Source organism: Mustela nivalis (genome assembly GCF_964662115.1).
Source record: "Mustela nivalis genome assembly, chromosome: 2".
Classification (NCBI taxonomy): domain Eukaryota; kingdom Metazoa; phylum Chordata; class Mammalia; order Carnivora; family Mustelidae; genus Mustela; species Mustela nivalis.
Window position 1 is genome coordinate 186,866,732 of NC_139021.1, and position 13,837 is coordinate 186,880,568.

A 13,837-nucleotide genomic window follows, 5' to 3' on the forward strand; every position below is an offset into this window, starting at 1 on the left:
CGGTCAAGGGGGATGGACGGGGAGAGGCAGGGGACGGGGAGAGGCAGGGGACGGGGAGAGGCAGGGGACGGGGAGAGGCAGGGGACGGGGAGAGGCAGGGGACGGGGTGGGCTCCCTCTGGTTCTCCAGATCAGAAACAGAAAGGAGTGACAGCCCAGGTGCCAAGCTGGGACGCAGGAGCCCGCTTGCTGCATTTGAAGCAAACACACAAAGCTCCAGAGGGCTTGGCCGGCAGGTGGCATGTCCTCCCTGACTGGCCACCCCGAGGCTGCCCGCCACTCCTGAGTTCTCACGTGGGCTGCCTCCGCTCTCTCTTTCCCGAAGCCGTCTCAGTTTCTCTTAGTTGAAATACAATACACAGAACATCAAATTTACCATTTAAAGTGTGCATGTAGTGGATTTCAGTGTATCACAGGGCTGTGCTGCTGTCCCGGTCCTCGAACTCCAGAAGACTGTTGCCGGCCCGTCCTGGTAAGAAGGCCCGTCCCTGTTAGCTGTCATTCCCTTTCCCCCTCAGTCCCTGGCCCCCAGCCCCCAGCCCCCGCTAACCTACTGCTAGCTCCGTGGGTTGGGCTGTTCCGCAGACCACCCGTCAGTGGAAGCAGACACGCTGTGTCTTTGCGTCTGACCCCTTTCCCTCCGCCTGCGGCTTCCCGGGCCTCAGCCGTGCTGCAGCAGGACAGCATGCTGTTCATCCGAGGCTGGGCCACTCTCCACTGTGTGGTTTGTCCCTCCCTCCAGTGTTGGACAGCTGGATTGATCCCCCTGTCTGGCCATTGTGGGGAATGGGCCATCTTGTGTTATAAGTAACATTGCGGATGACACATTTTGGGGCCCAGGAAGCTGTGTCCTAGCAGAAGCATCTGTGTCTTCTACTCACACAGACCACAGACCCACCCTGGCGGCTTCGTAGCTGCCCTCTGGCCAGGCCCAGCCTGCTGACCTGACTCTGTGCCTGGGAAGGAGGGGCTCCCTGGACCTGTGCTGGGACCAACATGCTTGTTTTTAAATTGTGGGCAACATATGGATAGAACAACAACCACAAAAACCCCAGACACTTGGGGTCGAACAAAGCGCCCTGCTACCTTGCTTGGCCAAAGCCCTGCCTTTGACCTCCGAGAGGCAGCATCTGCCCTTCCCAGCTGAGCCCCCGAGTTTAAGGTTCTGTCCGAGGGCCATGTGTATGGTAAGGGCAGAGCTAGAGTTGCAGGGAGCCTTAGGACGTCTGCTCTTCTTCCGATCCAGCACTAACTCAGACGCTTGATGGCCATGGGCTAGGAAACGGCGCGGCCACCAAGGCAGGGCCAGCCGCTGGGAGGAGCCGTCCCGATGAGGCGGCACCCGCCTCTTGCGTCGCAGCCCTCCACATTCTGCTCTCAAGGGCTGGGGGCGAAGGCTTGCTTTCCAGACTCTGTCCCGGCTACACACGTGGGTGGGGGGCCCCCAGGTTATCCAAGAACCCGGGGTGGGGTCATGTCTATACTCAGCTCTCCCACCAGACTGGGCTCAGGGGTGCACAAGGGCCGATGGACTTAGATGCTTTCAGGACTGGGGAGACCCAGGTCTGGCTGGAAGGGCAGGCAAGAGGCCCTCAGTGTCCCTGGGTGGGCCCGGGGAGCCGAGGGGCCGCAGCCACCCAGACCAGCTAGCAGCCTGGTGACCGCCTGCTCAGCCGCTTGCCTGCCTTCCTGCGTCCTTTCCCTGCTCAGGGTTCTCTCCTCTCTGCTTTCCTTTCCAGCCACCAGCAGTGGCCAGGATGCCGGGGCCTGGGTCAGTCCCTGCCTGTGGGAGGGGCGAACTTGCCCCAAAGGCAGCCGCCCACACCCCTCTCTCCACTCTTCTCTCCCTAACTCCGCCCGTTCCCAGCGGCTTCGGCGAACAGTCGCTGTCCCATGGTGAGGGGCTGTGAGCGGACCAGGAACACGGCGCAGAGGGACTGCCGTGAGGAGGTGGTCCCTGTCGGGAGCTGAGCAGCCCACAGGGAAGTGAGCCTCATGGTCCCTGGGAAGCTTCCAGAGCGCCAGGGCAGGGCACAGAGTTGGGAAGAAGCAGCCCAGGTGGGCCAGGAAAGCTGCGCCCTCTCTGGGGTCCCTGAGGTCTGAGGGGCCTGAACCAAGCCGGCTGCAGGCCAGGGGGTCGCTCAGGCCGACATGCCTGTCCTGGGCCGTTGCTGGGTTATGAGTGCAATGTTGCCTGTGTCACTGACAAGGCCCCAAGGACAACTGAGCACTGCCCGGAGGGTCCCTGACTACGGATCGGGGGGCTCAGTGAGCAGCCTTGGCCCTTGACCTGTGACAGGGGAGGGGTGGGAGTGTCCCAGAAGGGCAAGGACAGGGAGGGTCACCTTCCCTGGAGAGGGGTGCAAGCATCTCGCTCCCCCACCCCCCACGCCCCGCCAGTGGCTGTGCTGTGTGGACCCCAATGCCTCCCCAGCTCCCTCTCCCTGTCCAGACCCCTCTTCCTGGTGCTGGACACCCAGTGACTTGCCCCGAGTCAGGGTGGAGTGGGCGGGCCCAGGCCCAAGGAAGGCGGGCAGGACCGGGGTGCCCCCAGGATCCCCCACTCCCACGCCCAGAGGAGCAGGGGCCTGCAGAACTGGGTGGGCAAACACCGGAACCCTGGGGGCTGGGAGGTCGGGGCGTCACGCTCACCCGAGACCCCAGGGATCTGCGGGAGCCCTGCCCGTGGCACTTAAGGGTTAGGAGCAAACAGGCCTTGGAGAAGAGTTGTGGGCTAGGGAAGCCGAGTTAGTGTGCGACACGGGATGGTCCGCTTGAGCCCCCACCTCCCACTCCCACACTCCCCCGACCTCCCCAGGCCGGTCTGAGCGGGGCCTGGGCTCAGCAGGGTCCCCCCCACCCCAGGCCAGGTGTGAGTGTGTGTGTGAGAGGGGGGGGGGGCAGCGAAAAGTCCTCAGTCTCCCTTTGGCCCCGGTGGGATGAAGTCTGGGTCCAGGACCAGCGCACCCACCCAGACCCGGGTAAGTGTGACTGCAGGAAGTGGGGGGGTCCCCAAATGCTACAGGACCCGAGTGCGAGTGGCTATGCAGCTGGGAGAGCTCTGGGCTGCAGACCTCCGGCGCCCTTGGCCCCAGCGTCAGAGGGTTCCCACCCAGCTCCGGCAGGAGGGTCACCCTCTGGCTCTGACTGTGACGCCCCCCCCACCCCGGGCATGGGAGTGAGACTCCCCCCACCCCACCCTTGGGCACAGGTCACAGGAGCAAAGAGCCCCGGAGTCTCCCAGGGGCTGAGCGGAGGGGCTTCCCTTGCAGTCGCTTTTGGCCTCTCCCTCCTCCTTCCTGGCACCTTGCCAGGGCAAGCCACGCCTGAGCCCCATTAGCGGCTGCTCACCAGAAGCAGGAGCCAGAGCCTGGAGGCCAGAGGCTTCTGCCCCTCTCCTCCCCGGCCACGCTGGCTTCAGAAGACTGGGTGTTGGTGAGGGCTGGGTGTCCATCTGATGGTGGGAGGCCGCAGGGCGAGCAGGGAGGGGTGAGCCCCTCAAAGGACTAGCTGTGAAAATCTAATATACGGCACCTGGGCGGCTCAGCTGATTCTGTGGCCGGGGTCATGGTCTCAGGGTCCTGGGACGGAGCCCCGAGCCCAGGAACCCCCCCCACCCAGCCCAGTGTGCCCTGAAGCCCCCACACCGAGGCTCTGGGAGTCTGGCTTCTCCCTGTCGCTCTCCCCAAGCCCCTGCTTGTGTGATTGCTCTTTCTGTCTCTCTCAAATAAAATATATATATATTTAAAGATTTGATTTATTTGACAGACAGAGGTCACAAGTACGCAGAGAGGCAGGCAGAGAGAGAGGAGGAAGCAGGCTCCCTGCCCTGAGATCATGACCTGAGCAGAAGGCAGAGGCTTTAACCCACTGAGCCACCCAGCCTCCCTCAAATTAAAAAAAAAAAGAAATCTTGGGGCACCTGAGTGGCTCAGTGGGTTAAGGCCTCTGCCTTCAGCTCAGGTCATGATCCTGGGGTCCTGGGATCGAGCCCCACATGGGGATCCCTGCTCTGCGGGAGCCTGCTTCCCTTCCTCTCTCTCTCTGCCTGCCTCTGCCTGCTTGTGATCTCTGCCTGTCAAATGAATAAATAAAATCTTAAAAAAAAAAAAAAAAACTTAAAAAAAAATAAAGAAAAGAAAATCTTTATCCTCCAAAAAAGGGACAATTTTGGACGTGTGTGTCCCTCGAAGTCCTGTCATTTCAGGCAGGATTCCGTCAGCCGGGCATGTGGCCTTGTCCCACAGGACTCTGTCCTCACAGGGCAGACCACTCTCTCCACGCTTTTCTGGGGACGCGGCCGGGTTGTGTTCCAGAGCGGTCTGCAGCCAGTGCGGGTGTCACCAGCTCCGCCCGCTTCCAGAGCTCCGCGAGCCCTGAGTTGCCTGGGTTCCCAGGAATTGCAGGACAGGGTCTGTTCACTTGAGTGTCCTCTGCCGCGAGTGTGAACAGCCACAGCTGAGCCCGGAGCCCAGCCTTCGGGGACACACCCTTGGCTCAAGGGGGAGGAGGTCTTGGGAAGCGGAAAGGGCCCGGACGGACACAGACGGCTACTCCCGTGGGTTCTGAGTAGAACTGGGGAAGGAGCCAATGACGGGGTGTGGGGGTGCTTTGGGAAACGGTGTTGCGGGGTGCAGCTCCCCGGCTGCTTGGCCTGAGAGGGCAGGAGCCAGGGAGGTGACCTGAGCCTCCTGTGGCTGTTTGGGGAGGCCACCCAGCAACTGGGACCTTCTCTTGGAGGGTGCAGCCGGCCCCACGGGTCCACCCCTGCCCCTGGCCAGACCTGTTCCAGTGACGCCAGCCCGGAGCCACAGAAGCACCGCCAGTCTTTCCCATCCGGTCTTCCAGCGGGAGGGCCCGGCCCAGCAGCCGCAAGCCCAGTGGGTCTGGCAAAGTCGCGTCGTAGGTACCCAGCGTCGCTTTCAGACAGATTCAAGAGCCCCGGATCTCCAGGGCCCGAGTTCCAGCCCAAATCTGCTCTGGGAAGGGCTGTGCCTCTTGCCCCGCCCACCCATCCGCTTCCACAGGGGGGGCTTCCCCGATTTGCTTCCTGTTTTCGGTTTCCCGCTACTTGGCTTCATCGAGACGCCTCTAGAAAGCATTGGGTACAAACTTCCTTCTGTCTGGGGAGAGCGCTGAGGGAGGGTCCCGGGCTGTCTGCCAGGCCTCCCCGGGACAGGACGAAGAGGACGGTGCGGTGAGGAGCCAGCCGGCCCAGAGTCCGCACTCTTCAGGCGCCCGGGGCCCAGGACAGTGTCTGTCACAGCGCTTGACCGCCGTGGAGTAGGTGCCGGCTTCTCCTGGACAAGGGCCCGTCCTTACTACCCATTTGCAGGGCGCCGGTGAGAGAAGGGGGGGCCAGCCCTCCCTAGGGGGAGCCTGGGGAAGCCAAGCTTTCCACTTGTGTGCTCCAGAGCTGCCGTCCTTGGGTGCTGGTGCCACCTGGAAGGGGGGTGGCTTGGGGGACGGCCTGCAGCAGGGCTTGCCGGCAGGAAGGTGGACACTGGGGCCTTGTGCGAAGGCTCCAGCCCCATGCTGAGCTGGGCTGGGCTGGGGGATGTGTCCCCCCCATCAGCACTACGTGGGTGCCTCCCTCCCAGGGACCAGATAGAGCAGGTGGGGATGGGGCCCCTGTGGAAGCAGGAGTGGGCGGACGGGCTCCTTCCTCTGCACTTCCTGGAGCAGGCCACCGGTGGTCCTGACTCTGCTGCTCCCGCTCACCAGGAGGGGAGGGGTCTCCCTTGGCGATGGCCTGGCCAAGCGGCATTGCAGCCCCCAGTGTGCCCAGCGTGCCCGGGACGCTGTCCGTCAAACCAGCTACCACGTGGGTGTGCAGGGCTGCAGTGGGCAGAGCTTCCGGGCAGGGTCACCTTAGCTAGCCACGGGCATGGGGAGCGTCTCAGCCGTGAGTCCTGGGGAGACGGCGCGCGGTGACCCTCCTCTGACGCAACAGGCAGAGCTCCGGTGGTTGAGCAGCAGCTCAGAGCCATGATCATGAATCAGATCAGCGGGAAGTGACGTGTGGCTCTGGAGCCACAGGAGAGAGTTCTAGTGTGTTCCGGAGAGTGGGACAGCCTTCCGTGCAGCACACATTACGGAGGAGCACTGACTCGGGCGGCTTGGGCTCTGGAACACAGCACACAGTCTGGGGGCTTCGAGAACAGACGGTCATTTCCCACAGTCTGGAGACCGGGGCTCTGGGATCGGGGCGCCATTGCGCTCAGGGTCTGGGGCGGCCATCTGCGGGCTTGTGCCCAGGGCCTGCCCCTGCGTCCTCACTGCTGGAGGGGTGAGGGGTGAGGGCGCTCACCCCATCCGTGGGGCTCCACCCTTCTGCCCTCATCACCTACCAATAACATCAGCTGGGGGTTGGGGCTTCCACACGTGAGTCCGGGGACACCAACATCCAGTCCACAGCAGCCCCCCCCCCGACCAGTAACCACATGAGCCGCCGCTGAAGAGACAGAAAGGACGGGACGGTGCAGCCACCGTGCGCCCCAGACCTTTCAAAGCCGATGTCGTGTGGACATCAAGGAAGCCGCCGCAGATGAGAACAACAAGGCTGAGTTCTCAGAGTTTACCGATTGGGGGTCCCATGCCACGTGTGTGTGTGCGTGTGTGTGTGTGCGTGTGTGTGTGTGCGTGTGTGTGTGTACGCGTGTGCGCAGCAGAGACCGAGGGCAGGCAGGGGATGGGAGGCGTCCTGGTGGGAAGGGGGCTCAGGTGCCCTGATGGAGAAGCGGGACAGGGAGCTGGAAGACGGGTCTCCTGACGTTGGTCAAGGGAGAATGCTGGCTTTCTCCAGTGGGTCCTGAGTGGGTGGGAAAACTCACTGTCACGGACCATTTCCTGGCAGGCTTGACAAGTGGTTCGGGCGGTTGGTGGCTGAGCTGGTGGCCGCAGACCGTGGACCAAAGTCCTGTCTTGACGGGTGGCCTGCGGTCGTCCGCCCGCCGGGTCAGTCTGTCTCCATCTCTTGCAGTCCGAGGGAGGACCTTCTCCGGAGACCAGAGGCAGCTCCCCGGGGGTGGATTCCCAGGTGGCGTCCATGGATCCTGGCCCTGGGGACGAGGGCGCGGCGCTGGCCATCTCCCCTCTGCGGTCGGGCGAGAAGTTCCACCTGTTTGTGAGCTACAGCAGTGTGGACGCTGTGTGGACGCGCGGGCTCATCGGCCGGCTGGAGGCCGACCTCCCGGGGCTGCGGGTCTGCCTGCACGAGCGGGACTTCACCCCGGGCCGGAATGTCCTAGAGAACATGGCCGAGTGCATCCAGCAGAGCCAGAAAGTGCTGCTAGTGCTGAGCCAGGACTTCGTGCGGAGCCGGTGGTGCCTCCTGGAGGCCGACCTGTCTCTCTTCGGCTACTGCCTGGAGAGGAAGCCGGTCATCCCTGTCCTGCTGCGGCCCTGCCAGGTCCCGCTGCACCTCAGCCACCTGACCTACCTGGAGGCCACGGACAGCCGCTTCTACCGCAAGCTGGGGCAGCTGCTGTGCCACGCCAGCCACCGCCTGGAGTGCGCCCTGCCCGCCCGGCGCCCGGCGCCCGCCCTCTACAGTGGGAAGGCCCTGCTGAGCCTAAGCTGCATCAACAGGGACAGCCTGCCCTCGTGGAAGGTGGGGTCCTTCAGCACCCTCGTCATCCCTGACCCCCTGAAGGAGGTGCTAGAGGACCCCGAGGTCTACAGGCAGGCCCTGGGCATCCTGAACGGCGTGCGGTCCCCCAGGTCCTGCCTCCGCTACGTGGGCTGCAGGGTCCCACTGGGCATCTTCCTGATCGTCCTCTCCTTGATGGCGTTCGTTCTCCCCGTCGTTCTGGGGCTGCAGAGAAGCCCGCCGGCCGAGCGCTTCTACCTAGTGTCCGCCACGGGTTTTTTCTGCCCTCTGCTCATCGTCCTGGGCGTGAACGCCCTGTGCTGGTTCCGGAGGTTCTCTCGGGAGAAGATGCGGGAGCTGGCACTCCGGGTGGGCGAGGCCAACGTGCTGCTGGCACCCCACTCGCTGCTGATGGGCTGCGACACCATGAACAAGCTCTACTTCGTGTACGTGCTGCTGGAGGACTGCCGCCGGGTCTTCCTGCGGGCCCCCGACGGCGAGGCCCTGTTCCGAGAGGCCCTGCTGCGCTTCTCTTCCAGCTACACTTGCTGCGTGGCCCACGCGCACTTCCCCGCCTGGGAGGACGCCCAGGGGACTCCGGGCCACCTGGAGCTGGGCTTGTGCTTCTGCCAGTTCGTGTCTCTGCAGCTGAAGACACCCCAGGGTCTTGGGGTTAACCCCGTGTGACGGCAGGAGGGGCTCCCGGGCCGTGGCTGTGGACATGGCCTCCCCGAGGCCCAGGTGGCGCACACAGGACCTCACATCTGGTCAGGACACTCGCCCTGCAGCCCTCACACTGGCCCAAGGGCCCCACGGGCTGCTCTGAAGGCACAGTGACCATGTCAGCCCAGCTGGCCCGACCGTTTGGAAAGGGACTCTTTGACGAGACTACCTGAGAGCAGGCTGGGGAGGCAGCAGGTCCTCTTAGGGTCTAGCCCGCTCCTCGGGAAGAGCTCGTGCCTGCTGCTGTCGACACGGCAGGTTACCGTCCTGGGGGGACCAGGCCGACGCGCTGGCCTCTGTGGTCCTCTTCCTGAGCAGCGTTTACAGACACCTGCCCCTCCTCCCAGGACACGAGGGGGCGCTGGCGGTGTGTGGGGACACCAGGCCACCCTCTGCCGTCAGGGCGCGGACACACACACTCATGCCTTTGCCCATGCCGTTGACTCTGGGAGCTCGTGGGGGGCCCCCTGCAGCCCCACTGTGGCTGGGAATAAGGCCAGCGTGTGTCCTCAGCATGGACACCCGGTCAGACCCGAGTCTGCTCCTTCCCTGCCTCAGCCTGTCCCCAGCCTCGCTTTCCCAGAGGAGGGTGGCTGTAGCCAGGTGGTGCGCTCTCCAACCTTGTCCCCTCACCCAGAAGGCTGTGCAGACGTCACTCCCCACCCTGGGGTTTCTGGTCATCTGCAGACGCTCTCCTCATGAGAACAGAGTGAGGTCTGCAGACGAGAACATGAAACACGTGAGCTGGTTTTGGCTGTGGGGTCGGAGCAGGGGACGCTACGACACGGCCCCCTCTGCTCTGTGCCCTGGGTGGGGTTGAGACCCTCACACTCCATGCCCATGCCCATGTAAGGGTCATTTGGGCTCCACGGAGGTCCCTCGGCTCCAGCAGAGAGCTAGGGCCAGACTTTGGAAATGGGGGGTAGCTGGGGCGCTGCCAGAGCCTCGGCTCATCTGTCTCTAAATGTGCAGGTGGCAGGGACTCTCCCACTACATTTGAAGTCAGTGCCAGGCCCATGTCCCCAGCCCCTTGGTGCCCTTGGGCCCGTGGCCAGGTGCTGCTCTGGCAAGTATTTGGCTCAGGCTGGTTTGCGAAAGCTCGGGCCCCAGACCACAGCCACGGGGCAGCAAGTCCCTCAGTGACCCCCGAGCAGCCCTTCTGGTCAACCGTGTACCTACCTGCCTGCAGAGACCTTCTCACGGGCCCCTTAGACAGGACCTCACCCCACTCCACCCCACGGAGCTTACCAAACCCTGCTCTTGTCGTTTGAGCTGACCCGTCTGGTCCTAGCTCAGGAGCCCCAGAGCATGCCACCCAGAGACCCTGGGAGCTGTGATCCTGCCTCGTCTGCGTAGGCCATGACCACACTGCCTTGACATGGCCTCTCCGGGCAGGCGCGCACCACCCCCAGGACCCGCCAGTAGCAGACTTCTCTATTTCAACTTCTCTCGTGGAAGCGCAGCAGATCCCGTGGTCTGTTGCTAAACCAAAAGTCCCCACCCAGCAGCCTGGATACACTTAACCCGTGCTCGTGGAACGTGGAGGCTGGACTGTTCTCGTCTTTCCTGGGCCCAGGACAGCACAGGGAGGAGCCTGGCCAGAGGCAGCTGGCCGGGGGGCAGAGAAGGGAGGGAGGGGCTCTGGGCAAGAGGACAGTGTGAGGAGTGTGAGGAAAGGCACAAGTAGGACCCCAGGTCACAAGAGTAGCTGCCCAGGAGGGTCCCTCGAACCCAGGGCTCACTGGGTGAACTTTGGGTGCCAGAGATTTCTTGGGGGCAGTGCTTGGCACCGGGATCCACTCCAAGGGGTGCCAGCACCTGGTCTCTGAGATGTCCAAAGCAGGGCGCCTGGTCTGGGCCCCAGGCTGAGAAAGAGCCTCCCAGGAACAGTGGGGACCCTCCAGCCCCCACAGTAGTGGCATGGGATGAGGACCCAACAGCCCTATCCCTACCCACTCTAGGCCAGGGCCAAACCCCCAGAGGGCACCCACGGCTCTCACAGGGTTAGGGTTAGGGTTAGGCTCTGTCTGGGGACGGTCCCTGGGGGCCTGCGAGCCAAGGCCTAGCTGCGGGCAGGGACGCCCCCGCTCCTCGGGCAAGCTGCGTGGTGATGGCAATCGCCCCACCCTACAGCGCTGTGCCGCGTGGCCCAGAGACAGTAGACAGACGAAAAAGAGAGGACAAAGAAGTCCTGTCCCTTCAAAGGCCATGATTTTTAAGGTCATGAAATAACACACTTGTGCACACAATAAAGAGAAAACGCCTAAAGGAACCATTTTGTAGGACTGTTGGTCTTTTACTCTGGCTGCGGGACATCGCAGCGGCTTTCAGATCGTGTGGGCTCAGTGTAAGGGTTTCCGGCGAGATAAACACAACACCAGGCAAAGTGGGTGCAAGGCAAGATTTATTAAAAACGCTCTCCGGCGAAGTTTCAGGGCTCAGGAGAAGGGGAGCCAGGAAAGTTGCGCCGAGAGGAGGTGGGCACCCTCGGGCGAGGTTCGGCCACTCTGGAAAGCAGAGTGGCGGAAGTCGCGCCCAACGCAGGGAGGAGGGGGCTTTTAAGGGGTCTCGGAGGAAGCTCAGGGGTCTTTTGGAAGTTTCCCTTATTTGGATATCCCGCCTGCTCGTCGGGATCCCATTGGTCCACAGGAGCCCGGGGCGGGGGTCTCAGGTTCCTGCTTGGGCCTTTGTTCTCCTGTCCGAGCTCAGGTCTTGTGGCGGGAACTTTCGCCATCTTTAGTAGCCCTTCCTGCCAGCCCGACACTCAGGAAGGCCAAGGACGCTGAGCCTGGGGGGCCCTTGGCCTCCAGCCCCGAGTCGTCTTCCAGTTCCCCAGGAGGCGTCTGGTCCGCTCTTGCTGGGATCTTGTGCGGATGGCCCCGCTGGCCTGCGAGACGCGGGGGCGGGGGGGGGGTGTCTACTCCGAACACTCGTCAGACCTGGGGCGCCTGGAGGCTCAGTTGGTGAAGCGTCTGCCTTTGGTTCAGGTCAGGAACCGAGGCCCTTGTCAGGTTCCCCACTCAGCGGAGAGTCTGCTTCTCCCTCTGCCCCTCCCCCTGATGAGGGAGCAGGAGGCTGGCTGAGGACAGAGCAGGAGCTGGCGCCTCGCACCCCCTCTTCACCCTTTCCCCTCCAGAAGTGTAGCATCCCTCAGGCAGCCCTGACTGCCAAGAACAATAAGCAAAGAGTTAACTTGCAGAGCTCACAATCCTGCTAGACAGGAGTCTCTCTTGGCTTACAAATGTCCTAAATCTCACTAACAAAGACGATTGATAGCAGGATTGTGACACCCCACCAAAAAGTCTCCCAACTATCTTAATGCTAATGGCTGGTCTAAAGACAACATTGATCCAGCAGCAAGGGCAAGGCCTCCAGCAGGCCTGGGACATCCTGGCACCTTGTAGGCCCTCTTTAGCATATGAAAACTCCACTGAACCCTCCCTTCCCCTCCCCTTCCCCCAGCCGCAGGGTACATAACCTGCCACCCCTCACAACGTGGAGCAGCAGCCCCATCTCCGCCTGCCCACGAGCCCTGTCCCCATGCTCTAATAAATCACCTTTTGCACCAACAACGTCTTAAGAATTCTTTCTTTAGTCGTCGGCTCCGAACCTCCTCACCCCACCGAACCTGACTTAGGTTCTGGGACTTCATCACCCCTGCCCGTGCTCACCTCTCTCAAAGACAGAAATAGAATCTTTAAAAAAAAATGCATCAGGTCTAACTCTGGCCAGTTCAAGGAGCCCTACTCAACCCCCCAGGACACCTGCCTCCTCCACTGCCACACCGAGGGAAAGAGTCTCCTGCAGAGAATGTGCCTGGGCATCTGTCACTGGGATGCTGGGGGAGGGGCCGGAGTGAGTGTGCACATGCCTGGCCTGTGAGCGTGTGTGCGTGTGCCCGGCCCAGGTGCATGTGTGTGAGTGTGCACATGGGGCACATGCGTGCACAGGGGGCCCCGGAAGCATCACCACACCGCAGGACTCTGAGGGAGGACCAGCCTCTGTTCCTCTGTCTTCCTCAAGATGCAGCCCCCAGGGTCCCACTGGGTCCCACGTCAGGGCCCCACTGCAGGGCCCCCGGGAACCTGTAGTTCTAAGAGGTTCCAGCCGCGGCAGCCGACTGCAGTGTGCGCTAACCCTGTGAGCTGGGTCGCCCTCCTGACTCCCCCCGCACGGGCTCACCTTTCTGCTGGGCCACGGCTGGCAGGTGCCTGGCTGGGGAGAAGGCTCTGTGCTCCCAGATGATGAGGGGACACGCTGCCGTGTCTCTGTTTCTGGGAGGGTGACGGCCAGCAGAGGCTCACCTGCTGGATCCCACCCCCGAATGCCCAGGCCTGGCCCTCAGTGTTTGCCTGACAGGGGGAGGCATGTAACCTTGAAGCGACCTTGAGGATGGTGTCCAAGGGCTGCACGTGAGAGCTGCCCTGAAGAGACGGGAGGAGGTGACTGGAACCGGGGACAGTCTTATTGGCGGGTGGTGGGGGTAGGTGCACCCCAGTGAACCTCGTGGGGTTGGCGGGCACGTGCATGAACACCGTCCTCGACCGGGTGCCGCGCTCTGTTTCCCGCTGGGTCACAGGGGAACCCACACCAGCCAAACTCATGTCCTGCTTAAATTACCCCCTCGCATGTGGGTCGCGCCGGGATGGGCACCAGGGGACCAGGGCTGACTGTGCGTCTGATTACCCAGGGCTGCCTGGCCCGGACACAGCATTAATTCACAGAGGACTCACCCCGTGCCTGCGGCGTGTCCAGGAGAAGGACAACTGGCCCCAAAGACCACAGTGCCCTGTGCGTGACTGTGCCCGTTTGACCTGGAACCGAGAGCCCAGCATTTCTTCCCCCTCTGAGCAGTTTCTCACATTGTCCCTGAATCTCCTCATCCCGGGGGTCCTGTGTCAGGGAGCCCGTGAACGTGGGACACAGTCTGTTTGTGGAGGAAATGTTGTAGCGTTGGGACATTGTATCTTACGCCGTCAACAACACAGGGTTGCAGGGCAGGGCTCTGGTTTGTGCAAGGGTTTTTATGACAGGTTTCTGTAAAACTGGGGGGAGAGCAAAACTCAAGGGACCCTGAGAGAGGAGCCAGGCCAAGGGCAGGAGGCCTGTCCGGTGCCCTGCGGGCCTGGTTCCTGCAGGCCTGGCTAGGTCTGCCCTGAGCCCTGGGAACATCCTGAAGTCCTGCTGTCTCCTGCTGAGCAGTATCAGTAACTCGAAATTTGAAGGGTTAAACTTCATTGCAATAACCTTGGGTTTTAGTGTGAGAGAGTTTCATTCAAGGTCTGACTAGCTCTGACTTCGCTGTGATGCTGAGCAGCTCCCAAGTGCTCACGGAGGCTTGCTGGGCAGGTAGCAGGTCCATACGACGTTCACAACACCGAGAATGTGATGTACCCATTCAGGGTTAGAGCCTGAAATACCCAAGACATCTAGTTAATCAAGTTCAACACGTTTGCGAAAGGTCTTTTAAAAATTAGAGACTGACTATATCAGATGATTAAGTTAATGGCATTTTGATCACAGA

General features: G+C 62.2%; 1 protein-coding gene and 1 long non-coding RNA gene across 3 annotated transcripts; one reads left to right on the plus strand and one right to left on the minus strand.

Annotated features, from left to right (window-relative positions):
* Positions 1–4,128: 4,128 nt before the first annotated feature.
* On the minus strand, positions 4,129–4,848 carry LOC309860081. Its single transcript, XR_014309139.1, has 2 exons — positions 4,783–4,848; positions 4,129–4,384 (listed from the first exon to the last, which is right to left on the minus strand). It is a non-coding gene; the product is annotated as an uncharacterized lncRNA (long non-coding RNA).
* A 173-nt stretch (positions 4,849–5,021) lies between these two features.
* On the plus strand, positions 5,022–10,585 carry LOC309860074 (uncharacterized protein). Of its 2 annotated transcripts, none has more exons than XM_082721591.1 (2): positions 5,022–5,282; positions 6,982–10,585. In XM_082721591.1, the coding sequence occupies exon 2, from the start codon at positions 7,048–7,050 to the stop codon at positions 8,275–8,277; it is 1,230 nt and encodes a 409-aa protein (XP_082577717.1). In that variant the 5' UTR covers positions 5,022–5,282; positions 6,982–7,047; the 3' UTR covers positions 8,278–10,585. The 2 variants fall into 2 exon arrangements, with proteins under 2 accessions (XP_082577717.1, XP_082577716.1); XM_082721590.1 differs by having other exon boundaries at positions 5,031–5,341.
* The last annotated feature ends 3,252 nt before the right edge of the window (positions 10,586–13,837 follow it).